This window comes from Mobula hypostoma, chromosome 1 (assembly GCF_963921235.1).
Source record: "Mobula hypostoma chromosome 1, sMobHyp1.1, whole genome shotgun sequence".
NCBI classification, from domain to species: domain Eukaryota; kingdom Metazoa; phylum Chordata; class Chondrichthyes; order Myliobatiformes; family Myliobatidae; genus Mobula; species Mobula hypostoma.
In genome coordinates, this window is record NC_086097.1 from 68,722,280 (window position 1) to 68,749,601 (window position 27,322).

General features: G+C 38.1%; 1 protein-coding gene across 5 annotated transcripts in view; it reads right to left on the reverse strand.

Annotated features, from left to right (window-relative positions):
• Positions 1 to 409: 409 nt before the first annotated feature.
• The window catches only part of akap6 (A kinase (PRKA) anchor protein 6), a 390,019-nt gene continuing 363,106 nt past the window's right edge, over positions 410 to 27,322 (reverse strand). For 4 of the 5 annotated variants that reach the window (XM_063050225.1, XM_063050244.1, XM_063050217.1 and 1 more), the window contains 3 exons: positions 10,135 to 13,773; positions 3,131 to 3,271; positions 410 to 1,481 (listed from right to left, as the gene is read on the reverse strand). In XM_063050225.1, the coding sequence (XP_062906295.1) occupies positions 1,425 to 1,481; positions 3,131 to 3,271; positions 10,135 to 13,773 (3,837 nt within the window). In that variant the 3' untranslated portion in view covers positions 410 to 1,424. Of the gene's footprint in view, positions 1,482 to 3,121; positions 3,272 to 10,134; positions 13,774 to 27,322 lie in introns of all 5 variants that reach the window. The other variant, XM_063050233.1, reaches the window with a different exon arrangement.

The following is a 27,322-nucleotide window of genomic DNA, read 5'->3' on the forward strand; positions in this document are numbered from 1 at the left end:
CAGAAGGTGGGTGGCTTAATCCTGTGGGTCCTTCTGAGTTAACCAGAGAGATCTTCTCCAGCTAAAAAGGACCTAGTCGAGAATGACGTGATAAAACTTTTGGTAGTAAATTTAAGTTCACCCATGCCATACCCACTCAACTGAATGAATTAAAACTTCTTGCTCTAATTCCAATGTTAACACTGATCCTTAGTGAAATGTAAAGCCCAAGAACATTGGAGATGTCACATCATTGTTGTATAAAATGGCTTTTCAGCTTTATGAGAATTTGGCAGGTAATGTCATATCAATCTTAGTTGTTTCATGATTTTTATGTTCCTGCGCAAGATTGTTGCTATAAACTGTAATGTAATATTTTAAACTATGCAGGAAATTTGTCTCTGAAAACCAATAACTCAGTCCATTTTGTTGTCTGATAAATTAATTTTTATTTGCCAACATTAATTTAACTTTAACCCATGCAATCTATCAGCTTAAGGCTTAATATTTTCCACATCACTGGACGCATTAACACAATACAAGAAAGCATTGTATATCATTGTACATGAACATTAGCATTTTCTTGTACATATGTACAGAAATTGTACACACAGCATAACCTTGCTATCACATCTCTTTAAGCCAGCTTTTTAACTGGGAAAAGCCGCTTCTTAACAAAAGGTATCTGAAATACAGCAAGGCACACATTGTTAAAACATTTCTTTTCTTCCCCTTCTTAAGAAGCAGAAATAATAAAACTGACTGTGTATTGAAATGAAATACATATAATTGCAATGTACAGCACAGTAACATTGTTTTATAAGTTCCAGGGTTGCATAGATTGGATCTATGTATTCTATACATTATATTAATTACATAAAAATAAATCAAGGTGTGATAGTTGAGATTCAACATAGAGTTCAAACTAATTCCTGTTATAAATATTATGCTACCTGCCATCTATTAAGTTCAAATAATATTCATGGCTCCTCTTGGAATTAGCACATTTAACATAATGAGGCCCACTTTCTGTGAAGGTGTTTGTTCCCTACAGGTTCTCCCCTAAAATCCAACCATTACTCCTATATGTTAATTGGTGTCATGGCATGACATGAATTGACACAAAATTATAAATCCCCATACCTTTCCAAATGCTGTGGTTTCCCATTTAATATCAAAAAGTACCTACACCAAGAGAATGAGGACATTTATAAGCTGTATATCAGAATGGAGGAGGTCCTTGGAGGTAGCTTAGGACAAGAATCCATGAAGAAGAATAATGATGGATGTTGCTGCAATCTGTTGGTATTACCAACAAGGGAGTAACAGCAACTGCCGTACAAAAGATCAGCAAAAGCAACCAGATTACCACACCTGCATGAAAAACTCGCATTTGGAAGGAGCTTGTCTTCAAGATCAGTGAGGAAGAGGATGGTTCAGTTAGATTAGATGTTACCTTGAGAATAGTTGGGCAAAAATGGAGCAAAGATACGGCCAGATTTCTGGAGGGAAAAAAAGAGGCAAATAAATGTTTAGTCAGCAGCAAAACAATAGAAATGCTTCCTTCGGTCAACATTCTAAATAGGCAAAGTTATAGCTCCTTAATAAAAACACAAGATTATTAATTAGAATTGGAATTTTAATTGGACAGACTACTGAGCTGTTCTTGAACATTGACATCAAATAAAAATGTTTTCAAGTACAAAATATTTCTGTCAGCCACCAAAAATCTAATTACTATAACAGTTGTACAGTAAATTAAATTACAATGGCATTAAATCATTGTTAAGCTTTCATAAATTTTTAATAATATCTTCACCAGAGGAGGTAAACTATGATGAGTGACCTTTCTTTCCTTGCTTCATCCTCAGCTGTGATCTCAAATATGCAGACAACACCCTCAGGTACATATGTCAATATGCAAACAACATTGATTGAAGCAAAGCCCTGTGATAATGGATACATAAAGCAGCAATTGTTGGGCTTCACATGAATATAAAAACCTGAAGTCATGGCTATCCATAATGCAAAGAGGTGAAATGCTACAGCCAAAAATATTCACTCTAGATATCCTTAAACCTAATTCATTCTACATTTATTCTGTTATACATGTTTTAAACTTCAGGTTTTTCCTATATCTAATAGCATGAAAGCAATAACATCTGGCCAGCCATGGGGTTCGATTTTCACAGTGAAGACTCAGTCTGGGATAATTAAACCATGCAGCAAAGAGCAGGTGCTTGTGATGAGGATTATGAGGAAATGACTCTCAGAATACAGTTGAAGAGATTAACGTAATGCACATCCCTTGTACAGCTTTTAGGAGGCACTCCAGACATGCATTTATTCACCTTCTAAATTAGGCAGAAATAACTCAGTCTAGCTAGTTACCTTTGCTTTTGATCTTGCTTTGTTGCTACTGACCTCTACATTTATACAGAAATATGACAGGTAAAAGAAAGAGAAGAGCAGTAAGCAGTGAATTCGGAAAGTAACGAATGATCTGGGAAGTCAAAAGCAATAGTATTTAGTTCAGTACATTAGCTCTATCTTTTCAAAATAATTTTTCCAAAGGCACTTACTGATAAATGGAGTTTGAACTAATAAATCTCAAGTCAAAGGTACAGTATTATAAAGCATACTCAGTTTGATGTCAAACAATTCCTGGGGAGAACTATTGAAGTATTTTGTTTTCTGTTGATTATTAGTACCTTTTCAGACAATTGAAATGAAAAAAACTGGTTATTATGCAGCAGACTTAAGTAATTGCTGATAGTTCATGCCAGTTTATGGGATAAAAGGCAAGTGACTGATGAGTTTTATGTTGCAGCCCCAGAAACCTTCAAACTGAAATGCACTAAGGGCAGCTGCGGAGGAAGCAAGCCTGTCAGGAAACAGGAGCAATGGACATTTTGTACAAGCAGAGTAATCTTTCTATTTTGCAAAAGGATCCAAACTGACTGAGGGTAGATCACAATCCAACAATCTCAAAATATCTTGAATCTTTTAGATCCAGGCTTTGCAAAAGTACTGAAATGCTATATAGTCTTCTGTACAGAGAAAGATTTGCTGTCTAAGGGCTAGTTTAATGGATTTTAATTAGACAAATATTTGCAAAGTAAAGTATATTTAATTGACTCACATCCTATACCTTGGGTACAGATTTGGCAGCATGAGAATCACTTAGAAGTTCACTGTGGTGGGATACATAAGCTGCAGGTTTGGTTTCAATGGTTTTATAGTTTTGCTCTTTCCTGAGATTCTGTTTTACATGTTTTTGTGAATTAGAGATCTGTAAATAAAAAAAAACACTTCAGTTATTAGCAGTTTTTGTTCAACTTCCATTTCCATCAAATTAAGTATAAAATGTAGCATATGATTAAGCCATGTCACATTAAGACCATCATAATAAATCTCTGCATTTAATGTAGTCTTTGCCTAACTTCTTGAAATTTCAGATGTCATAGACAGTACTGTGAATATCAACATATGATTATCAAGTTGAATTATTTTCACTATGTGAAAATACCTTATATTTACTCATTTAAAAAATTGCATAGAGATTATAACTAGACTGGTCATGAACATTCTTTGTGAGCAAATGTGGAGTTTTACTGTTACATGTTCCTTATCAGTATTGAAAGAACTGATCAGCTGAGGGAAAAACAGTAATACACTGCTAACTGCTGCAAATTTCAATTTTGTATAGGATATTACTTGTTTTTATTAAATGAGACAGCTCATTAAAACAAATCCACTGGTAAAATACTGAGTTTCAGGCACATTTTCCCAATTATATTAACAATGTCTGATTATCATTTCAAATGTGTTAATTTAGATCGATCTCCATGAAATTACTTGCAAAACACCACCAGATACAATTGGACATCCCAAAGATTTATCCTTCCAACAAGCACTAACATATTTATAGTTTTTAATACCATCATCCTCTCAAAACTAATCAGTAAACTCCAAGATCTGGGCCTCAATACTCCCTTGTGCAATTGGATCCTGGATTTCCTCACTTGCAGACCCCAGTCAGTTTGGATTGGCAAAAAACGTCTCCTCCACAATCTCCATCAGCACAGGAGCACCTCAGGGATGTGTGGTCAGCCCTCTGCTCTACTTGCTTCACACCTATGACTGTGTGCTAAGTACACCTCCAACAGCATATACAAGTTTGCTGATGACACCACTGTTGTGGGCTGTATCAAAGGTGGTAATGAATCAGCATACAGGAGGGAGATTGAAAATTTGGCTGAGTGCTGTAATAACAACAAACTCTCACTCAACGTCAGTAAGAATAAGGAATTGATTGTAGACCTCAGGAGAGGGAAAGCAGAGGTCCATGAGCCAGTAATCATCAAAGGATCAGAGCCAGAGAGGGTCAATAACTTCAAATTCCTGGGTGTCACTAAGTCAGAGAATCTATCCTGAACCCATCATATAAATGTACTTGCAAAGAAAGCACAACAGAGCTTCTACTTCCTCAGGAGTCTGCGGAGATTCCGCATGTCATCAAAAACCTTGGCAAACTTCTATAGAAGTGTGGTGGAAAGTGTGCCGACTGGCTGCATTATGGCCTGGTACAGAAACACCAATGCCTTTGAGCGGAAAATCCTTCAAAAGGTAATGGATTCAGCCCAGTACAACAAACTTAAAGCCCTCCCAACCATTGAGCACATTCACATGAAACGTTGTCGTAGAAAAGCAGCATCCGTCATCAAAGATCCTCACCACCCAGGCCATGCTCTTTATCTCTCACTGCTGCCATCTGACAGAAGGTACAAATGCCTCAGGACTCGCTGCACCAAGTTCGAGAACAGTTACTACCCCTCAACCACTAGGCTCTTGAAGTAGAGTGGATAACTACACTCATTCTACTTCTGCTATTCCCATAACTGATGGTCTCATTTTAAGGACTCTTTACCTTGTTATTTCATGCTCGTTATTTATTGCTATTTATTTATATTTCCATTTGCTCTGTTTGTTGTTCATTGATCCTGCTTACAGTTACTGTTCTATAAATTTGCTAAGTATGCCGATTTGCTAAGTATGCCTACAAAAGAAGAATTTCGGGGTTGTATGTAGTGACATGCATGCTGTCTGATAACAAACTGAACTTTTAAAGGAAACAGAGATCAGCACTGTGAAGAAAAGGGATCTGGCATTTAGGTTTTTTTTGCCTTTTGTAATAACTTTACAGGTTATGATTATTGCTCACAATTCCAGAATTTACTGCCATACTCTTGAACAAAGAACATAGATCATTATAGCACAGTACAGTACCTTTGGCCCTTGACATTTTGTGGACCTTCTAACCTACTCTAAGATCAATTTAATCCTTTCCTCCTACATAGCCCTCCATTTTTATCTCATCCGTGTATCTATCTAAGAGTTTCTTTAATGTCCCTATTGTATCTGCCGCTATCACCAGCCCTAGCAGGGTGTTCCATACACCTACCACTCTGAGTGTAAAAAAAAGTACCTCTGATATCCCCCCTCTACTTCCCTCCATTAAGAAAATTAAACCTTTACTTCAATTAAATCTCCCCTTATTCTCCTAAACTCCAAGAAATAAAATCCTCATTTATTTGACCTTTCCCTGTAACTTGGGTTCTCAAGTTCCAGTTACATCCTTGTAAATTTTCTTTATACTCTTTCAATTTTATTGGTATCCTTCCAATAGGTAGGTGACCAGATCTGCACACAATGCTCCATATTTGTTCTCATCAGTGTCTTGTACATCTTCCAAATAACATCCCAACTCCTGTATTCAATACTTTGATTTATGAAGCCCAATGTGCCAAGAACTCTCTTTATGACTCTATGTACTCGTGAGGCCACTTTCAAGGAACTAAATTCCCATATCCCTCTGTTCTACTTCACTTCTCAGTGCCCTACCACTCACTGTATAAGCCCTACTCTTGTTTATCTTCCCAAGTGCAGCACCCCACACTTGTCTGCATTCAATTCCATCTGCTATTTTCAGCCCATTTTTCCATCTAGTCTAGATCACACTGCAAGCTTTGACAACCTTCCTCACTGTCCAGGACATCTCCAATCTGCAAATTTGCTGACTTGTTTACCTTATTATCATCCATATAGAGAACAAACAACAACAGACCCAGCACCGATCCTTGTCACAGGTCTCCAATCGGAGAGCCAATCATCTACTTACACTCCTTGGCTTCTCCTCTGAAGCTAATGTTGAATCCAATTTACTACCTCATCCTGAAAGCCAGGTGATTGAACCTTTTTGACCAACCTCCTGTGGAGGACCTTGTCAAAGGCATTGCTAAATTCCATGTAGACAACATCTATTTCCTGTCAGTTTGATTAGACACAACCTACTAAGCACAAGGCCATTTTGACTATCCCTCATCAGGCCCAGTCTATCCAAATACTTATAATATCCCTCAGAATATCTTCCAATAATTTACCCACTATTGATGTCAAACACACTGTCACTGGCCTATAGTTGCCTATCTTATTTTTAGAGCATTTCTTGAACAAGAGAACAACATTAGCTATCCTCCAATCCTTCAGCAATTCATCTATGGCTAAAGACATATTAAATACCTCTGCCAGTGCACCTGCAATTTCTGAACTGGCCTCCTGCAAGATCTGAAAGAACACTTTGTCAGGCTGTAGGGACTTAGTCATGCTAATTATCTTAAAGCAGCAAGCACCTCCTCTTCTCTGATCTGTATATGTTCAATGACCTTATACGTTTTTGCTTCAGTTCTATAGACTCTGTGTCTGTTTTCCAAGTAAATTTGGATGCAAAAAATCCATTTAAGATCTCCCCCATCTCTTTCAGCTCCATGCATAGATGACCACACTGACCTTCAAGTGGACCAATTTTGTTTCTTGCTATCCTTTTGCTCTTAATGTATCTATAGAATTCTTGGGATGCTCCTTCAGTTTGTTTTCCATAGCCAACTCATGCCTTTTAGCCCTCCTGATGTCTCTCTTAAGTGTTCTCTTGTATTTCTTATACTTCTCAGGTAAGTCATTTGATCGTTTCGGCCTATACCTGTCATGGACCTTTTTTTTCAGCCAGAACCCCAATTGCTTGAAAATGAAGTTTCCCTGTAGCTGTTTGCCTTGCCCTTTATTCTGACAGGAAGATATAAAGTCTGTACTCTTAATATTTTACTTTTGAAGGCCTCCCATTTACCAGGCAACCATTTGTTAGAAAACAAACTTTTACAGTCCACACTCGCTGATCCTTTCTGATGACATCAAAATTGGCCTTTCTCCAATTTAGAGTCTCAATCCAAGGATCAGTCCTATCCTTCTCCATAATTATCTTGAAACTAATGGAATTATGATCACTAGGTCCTAAGTGTAGCACCTACACACACATCTGTCACCTGCCCTGTCTCCTGCCCTAATAGGAGATCCAGGATCACACTCTCACCAGTTGGAACTTCTATATATTGATTAAGGAAACTTTTCTAAACACATTTGTCCAACCTTATCCCATCTGGCCCTTTTACAGTATAGAAATGCCAGTCAATATGTGGAGAGTTAAAATCAAGTACTATCACAACCTTATTTACCTTGCAGCTGTCTGCCATCTCTCTGCAAATGTGCTCCTCTAAATCCTGCTGACTATTCGGTGGCCCATAATATAATCCTATTAACCTTTCTATCATGCATTTCTTATTTCTCAGTTCCACCTATATTTGCTCAGTAGACAAGCCCTCCAATCTGTCCTGCCTTAGCCCTGCCATGGCATTTTCCCCAACTAGTAATGCCACCTCTCCCTCTTTAAACCCTCCCCTCTATCATGTCTAAAACAATGGAACCTGGAACACTGAGCTGCCAGTCCTGCCCGTCTGCAACTAAATCTCACTAACGACTACAATATCATAATTCTTCTTGCTGATCCATGCTCTAAGCTCACCTGCCTTCCTACAATACTCCTTGCATTGAAATAGACACTACTCAGAACATTCGTCCCACCATGCTCAATCCTTTGGTTCCTGTATTTGTTTGTAGACTGAACATCTTTCCCCACAATTACTCCATCATTGTTCTGGCACTCTGATTCCCATCCCCCTGCAACTCTAGCTTAACAACTCTGAAGCAGTACTAACAAACCTTCCACAAGGACATTGGTTTCCCTCCATCTGAGGTGCAAACTGTCCCATCTGTACACATTCCACCTTCCCCAGAAGAGACTCCAATGATCCAAAAATCTGAACTGAATTTAAATTCCTTGTTGACTATGATGAAGTTTGCAGCTGGAGAATTTAACTCAGATAAATAAATAAATAGTACTTAGAGTTAATGCATAGAAATTCAAAAATATGTGCAGTATTAATATTATACAGGTGCATGAAATACCTCAGCAAAATACTTCCCCATTTGGTATTTGAGTATCAATATTACTAGTAGAAGGAACAAGATAAAGTTTTGCATAGAACGCAAAACACCAGGAATTAATTGAAGTTATTGTAAAAACGAAATAATTAAAAAACTTAGAGATGGTTTAGGAGGGGGATGATATTCTACATAGATTTAATATCAATCATGTTGATGCATAATTATTGATACCTGCATGCAGTTTTTAAGCTCCATTCAGTTGCAAGTATTTTCTTTGGCTTAAAAGCACCTAAACATTTGGTTATCAAAACAGATTTTCAAGATCATCTTAACAAAGGTAAAAGCATACTTGAAGATTTCTGGTGAGGATCCACATTATTAGCTGTTTTCAATATAAAGTCACATCTGGAGCTAACTTAGTTTTGACATCCACTTTCAACAGATCATTGTACAAATGTTTTCTGTGTGTTTCAGTGAAACAAGGGCATTTACAAAAAGATGATTTAGAAAAGAGCGCTGATGCTCACATGGAAAAATTAGGATGAAAACTCAGATTATATTACTAATAAAATAGACTAAACATTTTTCTATAAATAGTAACAAATTAAAGCTTTCATAGATGTGTTGGGAAAGTACAGTTTGCAATTAAGAACAATTCTTAAGCACCTTTAGATAGGATTATGATGTATCTCCAAGCTTGATAATTCAAATTATTGGACATCCTTCTAGAAAAAAACAATAATTCAGTCTTTTGCACCCTGGACAACAGTGACGTAATCTGGATAACAATTAGGTCTTAGAGGACAGGTGCAGAGGCTGCTCCCTAAAATACTTCCAATGTGCATAGGTATCATAAATGGATGGCGGGCTTGATGGGATGAACTGATCTTTTCCTCTCTATTACTGTGAGTGAAGGTGGGGACTAAGTGTAGTGCTGGCTTATTACCAAGAGATACATATGATAGCCATTCTACATCTCCATTTTCTCAATAAACTGTATCTTTCAGGCTTGCATCCTGCTACAATTTACTGCTCTGGAGATCAACCTTCCTAGAAGCATGTGTGTCAAGACAGATTCAGTCAAATGATTTACTTTGGAAATAAGAAGAGGATAATATTGGTGGCATTGCCATACATTACACTTATGACATTTATAGGGAATTCTGGCTCCTTCTGTCCCCACTGAATAATTTCACACATTTTGATTGCTTCCTTGTCACTGCCTGGTTAAACTAGGCAAAAGGAGACTACGTGGATCTCCTACCTCTCTTTCTAAAAATATTGTTAAAACGTCCTGATATACATACAATAAGTTCACTGAGCCAATTAACATGTTGGGTATGTAGTTCCTGTACTGTTGTAGTTTAATGCAGATTATAAACAAACATGCATTGCTTCTTGCAAATGATTTTAACATCCACTAACAATTCTTCTGTGCCAGATGGCAAAAGGGAAAATTGTTCTCTTTGTCCTGGGTCATTGAGCCAGAGGTCAGACATATTAATCACCAAAAAGACAGATAAGTGAAATTTCCAACATTAATTCAAGTGACTTGTCAGTTATTTGAAATGAATTGAAAACTCATAAATAAAGATCTGCTTTAAATGGTTATGTTTAATTCTGTCTCCACTAAAATTGCACACTTTCAGGATGTGCTGATTTCAAAACCAGATATTCATGAAATTTTGCAAATGGCTTGGGAATAAATAAAATAGATTTTTTTAATCTATCCATTTCAAATAGAATATAGTTTCAGTCATTATACAGTAGATTGAGATACAGTAAAATTATACAGTATTAATGTAGCAAATAACCTACCTCTTTTTGAGACAAATTAAACATCCCATCACAATAATTTTCTTTCCTGTAAAGGATTTCTTTGACTTTGCAATCTGCACCTTGGTTATCTTCCTTAATAGCATGACCATTTTGTGAAACATTTGTTTTGGTGCTAGGAGACAAATTGTCTTTTGGTTTCTCAAAATTAATGTCATTTGATTGTACCTCCACCACTGGATTAATTTTCATACCATGGGACCAATTTCCAGAAATATTTTCATAATTTTCTCTGTTCAATAGAAGTTTACTGGCCTCAACCATTTCAGCATTTGACATAACAGAGAAGGGCTCATTTTCTGATGAATATTTTGTTCTGTTTCTTTGTGCTGTAGGAAGCAAAGAATTAAGGTAAGGATTTTGAACATCACATTCCAATGATTTGTTATCTTCTGGTGGGTTATTTGTTTGATTAATGGGAACAAAGCATGTATCTTGATCCTTAATAACTTTCTTTGTTTCACTCAGATTTCTATCACATGTGTTTTGGTCAAATGGTGCCCCATTAATAGTGTTTGATACCACAATGTCTAGTTCATCATTTAACAATGGTAATTCATCCGGAATAGGGTCCTTTTGTAATGCAGAATCAAATAGGAAGGATTTATCGGATTGTTCTTCATGTAGAAAGTTCTCATCTTCACCATTGTTTTCCAATCTAGCCTCTTCACTTAAATCTAACAGTAATGGTGTACTGCTTTTCTCATCTATGCAAGTGTTTACTTCACCACAGTCACTGTCATGTGATGATATGGACAAATAGGAGTAAAAGTCTCCTTTTCGAAGCTGCAAAGCTCGGTGAGAGTGTTTCAATACTTTTTCCTTGATCTGGGCCACTGATGTTGGACTCACCATTTCAGAGTCCTGCTGAGATATATTCTTCAGGGCAGAAGATGCCATATCAATTATTTCCTTCACAAAATTATGAACTGAACTATCTTCTTCCCCATCACTATGAGGAATATTAGAGTGGCACGTACAGTTTGAAATATCTTTTGCACAATCAATGTTAACTTCCTCCAACTCTCTGTTTCCTGAAATATGATGAGATGAAGATACAGCTGAATCTTTTTTGGCAGTATCTTTATCACCATGGCAGTTAAACATCAATTCTGCATGAGAATCTCGATGTCGTTGTTTTCCCTCATATTCACCAATGGCAGATTTATCCCCATCTAATACTTCAACATCAGGAAATGTTTCAAGACTTTTCTTGTAAGTAGGCTCCCCATCAATGTTAAAAGTAGGTGATATTCCATTGTCTTCAAAATATATAAGCTTTTTATCCTTCTTTTCGGATTGTGTCATGTTCTGGGGAACAGAAATCTGTTGTGATTCTGTTTTTTGTTCAAATGGTTTATTAAATAATTCAGATTTCAAACATTCTGTTGTATGGGTTTTGCTAGTATTTTGCCCCTTTTCAAAGGAATTATGTTTTTTGCCGTCTAACATTCTTAGTTCTTTTTCATCTTTTAGTGAAGATTTTTCCACATTGCCATTCTCTACATCATCTTTTAACTGGTGACTAGAGTGTCTGCGAGCTTCTGTTTCAGTCTGCAAGAAATGTCTTTCTTTTGGATGGAGCAAATTGCTTTTACATTCTTTAAACTCGGGCTGCTTTGATAATGAACTGTTTAAAAATGGATGAAGTGTGGAAGAATTTTTGAAAGCAGGTAACCTGATACTATTTGGGTCTGCCTTGCAACGATCTCTTTCTCCTGTGTTCAATTTTGGATTCAATTTTTTCTTTCCTTTCTGGGGGACAGAAAAGATTGGTTTAATCCAGTGGTGGAATTCGTTCTTCATGTAGTCTCTATCTAAAAGACGATTGTTTTCTTCATTAATGTCATCATCAGTAGCAATACTGGAATCATCATCATCTTTAATGCACAGTTCCTCTTCAGTTAGTGTAAGGGTTGAACTGGAAAGTAAATCACTATCGTCTTCTTCATCAGTACAAGCAGAAGTACAAGATACATTTACAATCATGCTGATATTGGTATCAGCTTCATCAGTTACTGAGTGATTAACACGCTTTTTGAATGATACATTGGAATCCAGAATTCTGTTTTTATGCACAATTATGTCCTCTGAGCATAAGGAGAGATCATCGCTGCTGCTTAGCTCTGTGAGAGAAGCAGCAGAATCTTCATTTGCTGATGATGCGGCATCAAATGATTGCTGTCCAATGAATGACATTTTAAGAGAGTTGCTCTGCAGTGTAATATCAGAAACACTACGTTTTAGTTTTGGACTAATTGGATTCTGGATGTTTTCTAAACGTTTCAAAAGGTCCAGTGTTCTCTTGCTTAACTCCCCCACTGCATCACTACTGATACTAATATCCCCTGAACCTTGGAGGCTAAATAGCTCCTCTGTGATTTTGCAGGGATTACCCCAGCTGTCTAAGGAAGTACTGCGATGGAGATCACCATTTTTGTGATTGTTAGTTCCATGCCTAAATATGTCACCAGCAATTGAAAGAGACTCCACAGATGACCTCTGAGACAAAAATGTGAGATCTGTTTCATTTATATCTGGAGATACTCCATTGTCATCTATTTCACTAGGACCATTTTCAAGGTTAACTCTACTTGATGATGCTGGTAGGCATTTTTCTGATGTAGCCAAGTCTAGTGTACCATCTGGAGATGAGAGTCCGTTTTTACAAATAATTTCAACTGGTTTTGGGCTCACATTTCCATTAGGAGTTTCCTTTCTTTCAGTTGTGTGACTTATGCTTAACTCAAGCTCAGGGCCCTGTAGGTAGGAATAGTCATAAAATGTGAACACATCATATTGTGCCTCCAGATCATTTGAAAAATCCTTTGAACTAATTTTATTCAGATGAAATGGCTGTAGATTATCCTCATTACTCAGACACTGTGATTGAATTTTTTTTGACAATTCTGTTTCACTTTTTGTTCTTTGTGTTTCTGCTATATTCTTTACTTCATTCTTTCCAAACGAGTCTTGCCTTTTACAAATGCATGATTGAATCGGACAATCTTTATGTTTCAGTTCTATTAGGGGGTGCAGAGATTTGCTAGATAGCTTAGTTTGTACTTGATCATCATGGTTTGACAGAGAAGTTGTTTCTGCATCACCTTCACTAACTATTCCACTCTCACTCTCATGCCTCAGTGCTAATGGATTGTCCTCTTTTACTGGAATCAAATCACCCAGTAAGTCTGGCAAAGAATCATCAGAGGAGAAAGAAGAATCTTTACTTGCGCTCCTTCGTAAATTGGTTAAAAGCTTTGCATTGGAGAAATTTGGTGCATTATTGAAGTATGATGAAGAATCTCTTCCAGGCAGCTGTAGATTATTTAAGCTGTGGTGCTGATGGGAATATGGACAAGAGGAAAAAGATGGTTCACCAGGACTGTATAGTGATTCTCCAGGCCCACTGCTATAGTGGTCCAACATAAGTTCATCAATGAGATTATTCATAGGTTCAGGTGAAAATTTTGATACATCATTCTGCTTGCATGCAAGATCAAGTGTTTCATCTTGGATACCAATCAAATTGTTACTCATGTCTGTTTCATCCCATTCCAGTGAATCTTCGCCTGAAATATTTAAGTCCATCAGGCCAGGTTCAATACAGCTTAAGGAGACCTAGAAGATAACAAAAATATTTTTAAGTGTTAGTTTTGTTTTAATGAGCATTGATAAATTAATGAGTAGCATTTTAAACAATATTGAACAAGAAGGCTGTCTGAACAACGCACACAGAGCACTGGAGAAACTCAGCAGGCCAGGCAGCATTTAGGAAAAGAGTACAGTCAACATTTCAGGCTGAGACCCTTCAGCAGGACCTATCTGAAGTGGGATTCTTCAGAGCCTAGTACTGTGTTCCTCGTGTTTTATGATCTATATCAATGATTTAAGGATATAGGGGAAAATTCTAGGTGATACAAAAATTGACTCAAGCATAGACTAAGAATAGGGAAATCAGTCTAGAATTTCCTAACACACTAGTATACACTGCACACTTTATTACAATGATATGGTAGAAAGTTTAGATAAGGTTTATGGGCAAATTTATTTCGTTATGGGAAAGCATCATCTAGACTGCCATCACTTTCCTCAAATCAGAGGAGGCTAAGGAGAAGTTCAATTGACATCCTGAAAAATATCAGAAGGTACAGAGGAAGGGCTTATTTCTTTCTGCAGTGAGGTTATTTATGGGGATGAAATATCTGAAACTTACTGTATACATTTATACAGTAAATGTATAATCAAGGCTGAAATCCTTATCACATATTTAGAAATATCTGGATGCGCATCCAGATTCCAGACATGAAAGTTAGAGAGTAGAATCAATCAATCTCAATACCGCTTTGTTGGATAGCATGTTGCATAAATTTCTGTAAAAGACTAAATAATACACTTGATTTGCCCATAACTGCATGATATTAAGTAATGTGACTTCTCTATATTTTACATAAGACTCGATGGATATAGTTTCATCAATATATAGGGGGATTGCAAATTCACTGTCATAATTGGGCAAGTTGCGGTTCGTGCGGATACTGTAGTTATTCAATATCATCAAAGTTTGGAATATTTTTATTTTTGGGCCTCAGTCAGAGTTAGGGGGTGTGCAGGCTATCTGTTTACTTTGGTGTTTGGCATCCTGCCCATTTGAAGGGGAGGAATTCCCCGCAAGCCCTTGAAGACTATTTAAAATATGAAGTCACACACCCATCGGTTTTACTGAAAGCAATAAAATACAGAAGTCGGAAGCTAACCAAGAAGTTTTAAGCAATTCCATGATTTCTTATCGAAGTTACTATAAGAAAGGATGTTAGCCTAGAAATGAGATTGGATGGGGCTATTCAAGTATAAATGTACGCATCATGAAGTGAAATGCCATTTCTTGGTTTTAATGCATCTCTTTGGGAATTCAATTTGGCACTTTCTATCATGAGTCACGTTTGCATGTCTGATGTGCATCAATTGTTCTTCCTTTGTTGTTGGTGAAATCAATATGTATTGTCCTAGCAGTTACCCTTGTTTGATGCTGTCTGGTCAACCAAGGCTTTGCTCCAATAAAAGTAAGTCCGACCCCACTGAGCTCCCACTCAGCCAATCTAGCAATTGACTGCCTGATCCCTGAGGTTCCCAATGGAAGCCCATATCCAACATGGTCCCAGACTCTTACTTCATTTTTGATTTTCCCTCTACCCTCTAAGTCCCTGATGCTGGCTGCCTACTCAATGCTTTACCTGTTCATTGATTTTACTATATCCCATCCTATCTACCCTAATTTTGAAAGCCATCCTTCTCTGCAGGCCCCAACACTGATCACTGGTTGAAAACCACCATACTTGTGGCTCCACTATTAATTGCTTAGTAGATCAAAAGACTAACCATTTGCAGCACTGTGACTCTCAATGTCCTGGAGATATCTCTGTCTAGGTTGTCCCCCAAAGTAGAACAATCCATAAGCAACAAGTAAGCTTCAAGCCATGGATCTTGATGGTGCATCCCCAAGCTGTCTTGGTGCCTTGATGCTGTATCCAGCAGCACATCAGAAGTGCTACCATTTGAGCTTCAGCTCATCAGGGTGGAGGTTCCAATGGTCCTGCCCATTATTTCCATTTCATTGCATCCCATTTAGTAATAACTATTTCTCTATTTCTAGCTCTCAGAGCACTTTTATCCCCTGCACACATCCATCTTATTCTGATCATGCAGTCCTGCACTTCTACAATAGCCATGGGTAGTTTTCAGTTCTTACCTGATTGCAAGATAGCAATAGGAGTAAGCTATTTATATTCTCTAATCTAGTCCACAAGTTAAAGTACAAAATTGGCAAAAGACCAAATAACATTAGACAGAAACCTGTAAATGTTGATTGGGAGACTCTGTTAGCAGGTAAAAGGATGTTTGACAAATGGCAGGCTTTGAAAATTGACATAACAAGAACTCAGTGCCAACAGGTTCCTGTTAGAGGAGAAGGCAAGGCTGGCAGGATTAGGTAACCCTGGTTGTTGAGGGCCTTTGAGGCTTTAGTCAGGAAAAAGAAAGAGGCATATGTCAGGAGGCATAGGCAGCTGGGATCAAGAAATGCTCTGAGGAGAATAAAGGATGTACCAGTGCACTGAAGATGGAAATCAGGAAAACAAAAAGGCGACATGAGATATGCCTGACAGATAAGGGAATGGAGAATCTTAAGACATTCTATAAGCATATATGAAGAGCAAAAGGTTATTGGGGGAGAGATTAAGTCTCATTAAGGTTGTGTGGTTATCTACGCGTGAAGCCACAGGAGATGAGTAGAGCCTTAAGTGAATATTTTCACCTTTAGTTCTCATGAGGAGGGTAATGGAAGTGAGAGCAACCAGGGAAAAGAACAATGATGTTCTGAAACATATCAATATTGTTTAAGAGAAGGTGTTGGTGGCCTTGATGCAGATAAAAGTGGATAAATCTCAAGGACCTGACCAAGTATATTATATAACATTGTGTGAAACAAGGAAAGAAACAGCCATGGAAGAGGTACCAGAAGACTGAGGGTGGCTACTTAAGAAGAGCTGCAAAGACAAGTCAAAGAACTACAGGCCAGTGAACTTAAATTGTGGAAAAGTTACTGGAAATTATTCTGAGAGACATAGTCTTACTGTATTTGGAAAGGTAAACACTGATTAGGGATAGTGAGCAAGGCTTTTGAGGATGGGGATCATTTCTCACAAATTTTATTGAGTTTCTTGAAGAGGTGACCAAGAGGTTTGATGAGGGAGGGCTATAGACATGAGCTAAAGACATTGTCTGTAGATTTTAGCAAGATTTTTGACAAGCTCCTGTATGGTAAACTGATCCAGAAAGTGAAATTGTATTGGATCCAAGGTGAGCGAGCCAAATGGATATAAAATTGATGGAAAAGGTCAGAGAATGATAGGGGAGTGTTGTTTTCTTTCAGTGTGGACACCACTGACCAGTAGTGTGCCACAGGTATCAGTGTTTTAACTCCTGCTGTCTGTCATATATATATTAATGATTTGGACGAAAATCTAGGTGGTATGTTTTGGTAAGTTTACAGATGACAGCAAAACTGACAGTGTAATGGGCAGTGAAAATGTTTGTGTAAGGTTACAAAGGGCCCGAGATCAATGAGGAAATGAGCAAAGAAATGGCAGATGCTGTTTATTTATTTAGAGATACAGTGTGGAACAAGCCTTTCCAGCCCACTGAGCTATGCTGCACAGTTACCTACCAATTTAACTCTAGCTTAATCACAGGAACAATTTACAATGACTAATTCACATACTAACTGGTATATCTTTGGACAGTGGGAGGAAATCGGAGCACCCAGAGAAAACCGAGGATGCCAGAATTGAGCTCCAAACTCCAATGCCCTGAGTTGCTATAACGTTGTGCTAACCGCTACACTACTGTGCTCTAACTCCGATAAGTGTGGTGATGTATTTTTTAGAAATTAAACCAGAGTGGAACATACACATGGAATGACAAGATCCTGGGGAGTGTTGTAGAATAGAGAGGCTTTGGGGTACCTGTACATAGTTTCCTACAAGTGGTTGTGATGGGTAGATAAGATGGTGAAGAAGGCATAAGGCACACTTCCATTTGCTGGATAGAAAAATGTGTGCAAGCATTGGGATATCATGTTACAGCTGCACAAGGCATTGGTAAGACTGCACCTAGAATATTGCATGCAGTTCTGATCACCCATACTATAGAAAGAAGGTGATGAGAAAGGAGGCTAAGAATTGATCCGACGAGGATTAATAAAGTCATGAGGGACATAGATAAGATGGATGATCATTGTCTTTTATCTAAGGGTAGAAGAGTACACAGTTAGAGGGTGTAGTTTAAATGCATGTGTGTGTGGGGGGGTATATTTCAGGGTCAGGGCTTGTGCACTATTGTATTTGAGGCCCAGTTCTCATCCAGGTCAGGTCACTGGACTGCAGGAAGCAAATGGTTGTCATGGACCCTGCAAATCCTGGACTGTTAAGTGTGGTTATGTAGGGACTGTGGGTAGCAGTCCCTATCAGTAGTTCCTGTCCAGCACAATCGCAATAAGTGTGCAGACTTATTAGAAAAATAATAATTTAAACAAAAACAATAAGTTTACAATCCAAATAGGTCCATTATTTTCATAGCTTTTTGTTACAGATTCTTAAAATAACATTTTCTTCATGCGACAGTCACTTTCCAGAGTCCTAGGGGCTTATTTCTATCCACAGCTTTCTATCAGAGCAGCATGATCTTTCCAAAGTGTTAAAGAGTTGCTTTTGACAAGGTTAAACTTTTAACCAATATTATTTTCACACTTTCTTGTTGTAAATAAGTAAACAGTGAGATCTTGTAGGCCCATGTTTAATCAAAGGGGTTATATTAATTGTTCTGCATCAAACCAGACAACACTGACAAAGTCATTTGTACCAAGGAAACTGGCAGACCAGACTATTTTGTCAAATAGACTATCAAGCATGGTAACAAGTATAGTTGATCAATCAATAGTTAGGATATTTGTGTACTCCAAGAGTCAGCCCTCACAGCATTAATTTTGGGTGTCTAGGAACTCTGTCCCCAGAAGCTTTTAGACTATCTATGTGAATTACTTTGTCCCAGCAAAGGTAGTTGAAAAATATCAGATGCAGATAATGTCAAACTCTAGTAGCAAAACAGTATATATGTAAAAAAGTGTGTGGGATTGTTAATAATGACAAAGGGAATAACAGAAAGACAGGGTGAAAGTAAGAACTAGAATTAATTCCTCAGTCTTCAGTTTCTACAATGGAAGACTTGCTTATCTGCAACTCAATGGTCTGTTCTTTTAGTTCATAAGAGCTGTACCTGTGTTTGGAAATCCTTTGTAGTTTATAAATCTTTTGGAATTTAGAAATCTTTTATAAATCAGAAATCCTCCATGAGTTTTAAATGTGCATTTAAAAACTACATTTTTAAATACATATTAAGTACTATGTTCTGTTGTGGGCCAAATCAGCATGTAGAAGGGAGATTGAAAATCTGGCTGAGAGGTGTCATAATAACAATCTCTCACTCAATGTCAGCAAGACCAAGGAACTGATTATAGACTTCATAGAGTATATAGACTGGCTGTTTCACAGCCTGGTATGGAAACACCAATGCACTTGAATGGAAAATCCTATAAAAAAAATAGTGGATTTGGCCCCGACCATCTTGGGCAAAGCTTGTGCAGTAACTTAACCAATATTTTTCCATAGCCTATTTCAATTAAATCTTTGACTAATTTTCGAACTCTTGAGAATGTTGAGCACATCTATGTGAAATGCTGCCATGGCAAGTCAACATCTGTCATCGGGGATTCTTACCAAACAGGTCATGCTCTCTTCTCACTGCTGCCATCAGGAAGAAGGTATAGGAGTCTATAACCAGATCCTTGGTCTTGCTGACATTGAGTGAGAGAAGGTACACCACCAGGTTCAAGGACAGTTACTAATACTCAACCTTCAGGCTCTTAAACAAAAGTGGATAACTTCACTCAACTGAACTTGCCCCCATCATTGAAATATTCCCACAACCCATGAACTCACTTTCAAGGACTCTTTGTCTCACTTTCACATTATTTATCACTATTTATTTATATTTGCATTTGCGCAGTTTGTTGTCTTTTGCCCTCTGGGTGAACATCTTAGTTGGGTGGTCTTTCATTGATTATGTTATAGTTATTATTCTATAGATTTGTTGAGTATGCTCACAAGAAAACGAATTTCAGGGTTGTATATGCTGACATATATGTACTTTGTTAGCAAAAATTTTGTTTGAACTTTGAACTTGACTAAATTTAAATTTATATCATTAAAAATAAAATAAACCATTTAAACTATTTTGTTAGCCGGAAGTATCTCCTTCTGGTTAGAAAGTGGTACCCACCACTCAGTAGTGGGTATTGGCCATTAGACCTCACCACAGAGACTAATCAGGGAAGTAAGCTTGTCTTTGAAGAGTCAATTGACACAGTATAACTTCCCTATAGTGAAGGTACTGTACCTGCAAATGCCGATATCAGGTAGGGCTTTAAACCTCCTTTTGAATTTAGGGCTTTGCAGACAGCAAACCCAATACGATCACACTCAAGAGAAGTACACCTTTTGGAGCTGAACCAATTGTCATGTATATAACAGAGGATATTAAAGGAAAATATTGAATAAAATCATTATATCTTCTCCAATGAAGTTCAAAGAGTCACTTTGAAGAAAGCATTGCCTGTCAATGTTTATTACACTTTGTATCAAGGCAAATTGTTATTTTGCCCTATCACTCATAAACTGCATTTCTAATGGATTAATCTGCTGAGTGTTCAAAAATAAATGGCCATACGCTTCCAGCAGTAAATTTACAGATGCTGCAGTATTTTCAATTATCAATACATAATCTGAAAAGAAACATAATTTGTCATAAATTAAAAATAACGAATCCTTTAGACTATTATTCAAATTTAAAAGTGCCTGATTGTCATAATATCTAGGAAATTGCACTTTGAACTTATGTTTTCATGAGGCCACAAACAGCACCAATTTTAAATTGATTTCTTTCTTGAATGCCTTTATGTTATGATTGTAAATGATTCTCTCTACATACAACTTTTACTTTTATCAACTTTTAATCAAAGACATTAAAGAAACACAATGCTACAGGCCTCAATAAATCTACAGTGTCTTTTTCAATGTTCGTAGCTCAGATTTCCCTTATACTAACATACCCAATACCATATCTCTTAATTGTGGTGCTTTAAAATGATTACTCCCTCATCACTAAAAGTAGAGAGTACCAGAGATTCATGAGCATTTCATGGAAGCACCTTTTCCTCACTTCAGTCCTAAATAGCTGATCCCTTCCCCTAAGACAATGATCTCCAGTTACAGACACACTATCTAAACTGTGAAGGAATATGGTTTTGGTTTTAGTCCGTCACAGTATGTTGCCAGTATTGCCAGATGTGAAGGGTCTATCTCATATGCACAATGGACTCCAATTACTGTATGTGAAAATCTACACCTCAGAGCAGAGTCCCTTCCTCTAAAGTGCCACTGACAGAAGCAAGCTGAGCCAGAGCTTTATCATTAGTGAAATCTGAGAGCAATCTTAATAACCTTCAAATATTTCTAACATTCAGTGACCTTTAAAAACTGTAGGTCACACTTGGTAGAGGTAGCTGAATTCTTTCCACAAGGAGAACTTGTGAACCGGGTGAGTTCTTACACCAATCTGGTAGTTTCATTGACACCACTGATGAGAGTTCTGTTTCTAAAATTCAACTTAATTACTTGAATTTAAATTTGATAGCACTAATAAAGGCTGGGACTTGTATATCAAGAGGGTTGAACTGTATTGTAGCACAAACAACGTGGAAGAGAAAAGGAGGCATCCACATTTCTTAGCTTTAGTCTCTTATGCAATCTACTAACCCCTGAAAAGCTAGCAAGCAAGACATTTGACAAATTTGTTACAATTTTACAAAAGCACTTGAGCAATAAACTGCTGGCAATAGCTGAGAGATTTAGATTTTACAAAAGGAATCAGTCAAAAGATGAAAGCATTTCTGAATACATTGCAGAACTGTGCAAACTTTCCCAGTACTATGATTTTCTGATCAAAGCACTCAAAGGCTATTATCTGAAAGAGACCTAACATTAGAATGGACATTGACCATTGTAATATCATTAGAGACTGCAGCAGAACTACAGAAAAGGAGGTTAGAATGTGAAGTGCACAAAATGTTCTGAATAGTGCAAAAAGCCAAAGATGTTATTGATGTGGCAAATCCTCCCATGATGCATGTAACTGTTGGTTGGAAGAAAAAGTCTGCAGAAAGTGTCATAGACAAGGTTACATAGAGAGAATGTGCAAGGCAGACAAAAACCACAACCAAGTGAAAAATCTCAAACACAAAACTAAGCAAGTGCATAAAATTACTGAATGTAAAACAGAGTCAAACAACACAATCTGACAAAGGTGAACTGTCATGCCTAGAACTGCATAGTACAACTGAAGCAGGTCACAAAATCATCATGATCACAATAGATGTGTGGTGTAAAAACTGAAAATGGAGTTGGATACAGGGTCAGCTTTGTCCATAATTCCAGAGGATGACTATAACAGACTGTTTTCTAAGATACCATTAGAGAAGACCTCAGTGATGCTAAAGACTTAGATTAGTGAAAATGTGTTTCCCAAACGCAAACTAAAAGTAAATGTGACATATGGAAGCCAAACACAACGGTTAGAGTTTTACATATTGAAAAGTGGAGGGCCAGCATTTTTTGGACATGAATGGTTATGAAAAATCCAACTAGACTGGCACTCAATCAAAGTTCTCAGTGTGATATCAACAGGCAACAGCAGCCCAAATGGTAGCACTAACCAGAGACTGGCACACCTGCTTAATGTTTATGAGAAGGTGTTTGAGAGGGTATTGGTAAACTCAAAGGCGTGAAGGTCAGAATTGAACTGGATGAAACAGCAACACCAAGATTCCATAAAGGACATCCAGTGTCTTACACACTTTGTCCTAAAGAGGATGCTGAACTGCAGAGCTTGGAGGTGTCTGGAATTTTCTCCAAGGTTGGGTGGAGTGAATGGGGCACGCTGTTGTCCTGCTTGATCAAGGAAGGGAAGGCTGGAGCTATTTGCATATGTGGGAATTTCAAGGTGAGCATCAACCCGATGCTGCGTACTGTGCAGTATCCCCTGTCATGAATAGAAGACATTTTTGCATCTTTGGCAGGCGGTGAGAGGTTTTCACAGATTGGCTTATCAGAAGCCTATCTGCAAATGGGGATTGAGGAGTCAAGTGAGGAGTTCCTCACGGTCAACATTCATAAGGGACTGTTCCAGTATAGTCGTTTCATCTTTGACACCGCATCAGCTCCTACAATTTGGCAAAAAGCCATGGACAAAGTGCTCCAAGATATCACTGAAAACAATGTGACCTTGATGACATCATCATGATGGGCAAAAATGATGAAGAGCCCCTTCAGAACCTTTGTAAAGTGCTTACCAGGCTGAGTGAGTATGGTCTGTGTGCAAAGAGAGAAAATGTGTTTTTCATGAATGAAATCTCATATTGTGGACATGTCATTGACAAACATGGCTTACATAAGTCACAAGAGAAGATTGAAGCAGTGCTGCAGGCACCCAAACCAGAAAATGTGTCACAACTCAGGTCATACTTCCCCTTGTAAACTACAACCACCAGTTTCTCCCAAACATTGCTACAGTGCTGCATCCTTTGAATGAACTGTTGCAAACAGGAGCAAAATGGGAATGGTCAGAAAGAGGTGAAAGAGCATTCAAGGAAACAGAGACTAATAACATCAGATGAACTGCTCACCCATAATAACCCATCCCTGCTCATCAGACTGGCGTGCGATACGTCCCTTTACAGGACATCTCTGGAGCTGTTTTGTCACACATTATGAAAGATGGATCTGAATGCCCAATTGCGTTTGCTTGAAAATCACTGATGAGCACAGAACACAACTACACACAGGTTGACCGAGACCCTTAGTCTAGTATGGGGAATAAAGAGGTTCCACCATTACTTCTATGGACAAAAATTTATGCTAGTGACAGTTCACAAGCCCCTTGTGTCCATTTCAATCCCAGAAAGGAAATTCCAGTGATGACTGCTACCAAGTTACAATGTTAGGGTTTATTCATAGGAGCCCACTCTTATGACATAAAGTTCAAGGGTACCATGCAACACAGCAACTCTGGTGGCTTGTCACATCTTCCACTATTGGCAAATGAAGAAGAAATGTCTTCATACTGTGACCTAGCCGAAGTGTTCCACACCGTATTGGTGGACCAGTTTCCGGTAACAAATTCTAAAATACTAAGGGAAACAAGGAATGACCCGACATTGTCTAAAGTCTATGAAATCACCATGCAAGGAGGGCCAGCTTATGGTGGCCCTATGTTTCCAGAGTTCTCAGCAAGACGAGACCAACTGTCGGTATGTCAAAGAACCCTGATTTGTGGATCTCGTGTTGTGGTTCCATCTAAACTGTGCACTGGAGTGTTAGAAAATCTGCTGAAGGACACTTGGGTACAGACAAGATGAAGAGGCTCACAGGGAGTTATGTATGGTGACCGGGAATAGTTAAGTAGATTGAAGACTTGGCCAAAAGCTGTTCAGACTGCTAAAAAAGTTCAAAATGCACCCCCATATGCACCATTACACTTGAGGAAGTGGCCATCATCACCATGGCAAAGACTACATATTAACTAAGCTGGGCCATTCATGGACTCCATGTTCCTGATTGCTGTGGATGCTCATTCAAAATGGCCAGAGGTTATACCAATAAAGTCAATCACGTCAGCAAAGACTATCTCCGCTCTGAGCATTATCTTTGCCGGAAACGGCATACCAGAACAAATTGTGAGTGACAATGGACCATGATACACGCCAGAAGAATTCCAACTGTTCATGAAAAAAAAATGGCATCAGACATTCCAAGTCAGCTCCTCACTGCCCAGCAATGAATGGGTGAGTTGAAAGGTTTATCCAAGCCTTCAAGAAGTCCATTAAAATGATGGACAAGGAGTATATTTCTTTAATACAAGGTGGACAACTTCCTTTTTGTGTATCAGAACTCTGTTAATGTGATGACAAATCAAACACCTGTAATGTTGTTCATGAGCAGGAATCTGAGATCTTGCATAGACTTCCTGAAACCAGACCTCTGGAGGGAAGTGCAGAATAAACAGTTCAGCCAATTGCCAGTGAAGCAGCAAGGAGCTTCGAGATTGGACAGGAAGTCCTCGTGCTTGATTATGGAGAAGACAGGTGGACACTCATTAGAATAGCTACAAGAACTGGACCACTGATGTACACAGTGGATGTTGGAAATCAGAAGTAAAGCAGAGGTTAAGTGTGTAATCTTGGAAAAACTCAACCAAATGTGGCAAGAAAGATGGGACAGGTAGGGGAAAGGAAGGCATTTATATCAAATACAAAAAAGTGTTGTAGGTACTCGGGTAGGTAGAGGATACAGAAGAGAGGAAACTGTGTGGACTAGGTTAAGGCTGGGGCACTGTGCAAAAACAAAACATTGAAAATAATAGGGAAATACCAGACAGGATTGTGTGAGGAATGTCAAGAAGAGGAGTCAGTAGAGCATGATTGAGTAAAGGGATTTAGAATGTAAGTCTATTGCACACTCTGGAGCAGAAGGTGGCGGAAATACACCATTAAGCTGGGTGTCAACCGCCGTAAAACAAGACAAAGAAGAAGAAGGAAATCAGAAGTGGAGACATCATGTGGATGAGATACAGTACTGGATGCTGAACTGAAGAACAAACCTGAGTCGATTGCATCCAATAAAATGGACACATTACAGTCACCAGATTACCTCTCAGTGATGATGTCACTGACAGCAATGTGACACCGGAAACGGAGAACTTTGTCTGATGCCACTCCACAGGTCCAAAGGCGCTATCCCGAAAGAAACAGAGCACCACCCAGAAGAATGAACCTTTAGAACTAAGAAGTTAATTAATGGACTGTCATTGTGAAAGCATGTTTATTTGGAATATGGGTTCATGAAAGGGAAATTAAATGTGTGGTACATGTACAGTTTTATGTTCCATTAATCTAAAGGGGGAGGAAGTGTAATGTATGGATCTATTTCACTACATATTGATCTGTTATCTACGCATATGCATTGTTCTCTCTCTCTCTCATAGCAATGTGAATACACCAGTTAAAGCCATCTCCCACGTGTGTGCTTTTACTTAGTTGCACAGACACAACAATCATCAAACTTAGATATGCAGTATAACAGCTACATCAAAAATAGTTCTGTCCCAGGCACTGGGCCTTGTAAGATTCCACTTTTTACAAACTGCCATCCTAAAATGATCTTTTAATTCCTATTCTCTGTTTCCTGTCCATTAACCAAGCTTCAATCCATGCAAATATACTATGCTCAAACCTCCTCTGTGGCATTGTTGAATTTCTTCTGATAATCTATAAACTGGTACTTTCTTATTTAGACTTCCAGCTACTTCTTTGAAACACTCTAACATAGTGTATTTGTCAAATACATTTCACTTCCTTACAACCTGAAAATAATTAACTCTGTCTAACTATATTACAATTTTTAACATATGCTGACACTGTGGTTGTAATAATGGATTTAGCATTTCACCAGTGATAATGTCTGCCTTACTGTTTTGTTTTTCCCTCATTTAATGGACAATTGATTTACATTTGCTATCTTGGAATTCCCTTGTACCATTTCCAAATCTTGGGAATTTTGGAATTTCTGAAAAATTATCAACACTAACTTTGAAGCTACCTCTTTTAATATCTTGAGAGTTAAGCTATCTGGTCCTGGATGTTCATGAGACTTTGGTTCCACTAATATTTTCTTTGATAATTTTAATCAATTTGAAATTCCTCAATCTCATAACTTGATGAATCTCTTTTCATCTTTGTTATTCCATATTATAATTGCTCAATATGCATATACTGTGGATTATGATTAATTGGAACACATAGGGACCATTACATTTTGGCCCAGTTAAGCAGCTGCCCCAATTAGCCGAGGTTTCATGGAAATAGTTTAAAAATATATTAAAAAAGGCAAAATACCTTTTAACTGAGTAACAAATTATACATACAGAACAAACTAGAACACAACTGGTGGTTGTCCGTTGTATCCAATGGTGACCAGAAACCTGTGGGGGGAAGGTTTCTGAAGTGGAAAAGCCGTTGCTCTGGAGTAGTTCCACTCTCTCGACATTGGAAGTCCGGGTCCAGTGGGATGAGTAGACATCAAAACTGGGGTCTTCCATGATTGCAGTGGATGACCATTACTCCTTCTGTGCCTCAGCATGCTATTTGTTCTCCATTTAGTGTTGCAGAACCGTCTTCCAGGCCATTAGATCTCACTGTAGACCTCATCTGCCCAGTCTGCTAGAGTTGACTTCACATACTGTACTAGGACAGGCCTATCCCTGTCTCACCGAGGTATGAGACCCACTAGCTACCCTCATCTGATTTAGCTTGTCTGTCGAAGCAGCGTATTGATGTGTGGCTGCTGTCACATGCAAACAGCTTTCTGGAACCACAGTTGAGAACTGAATGTCTGGTGGGGACCAAAGGTAACATTCAAGATAATTGTCGATGCTTTCAAATTCT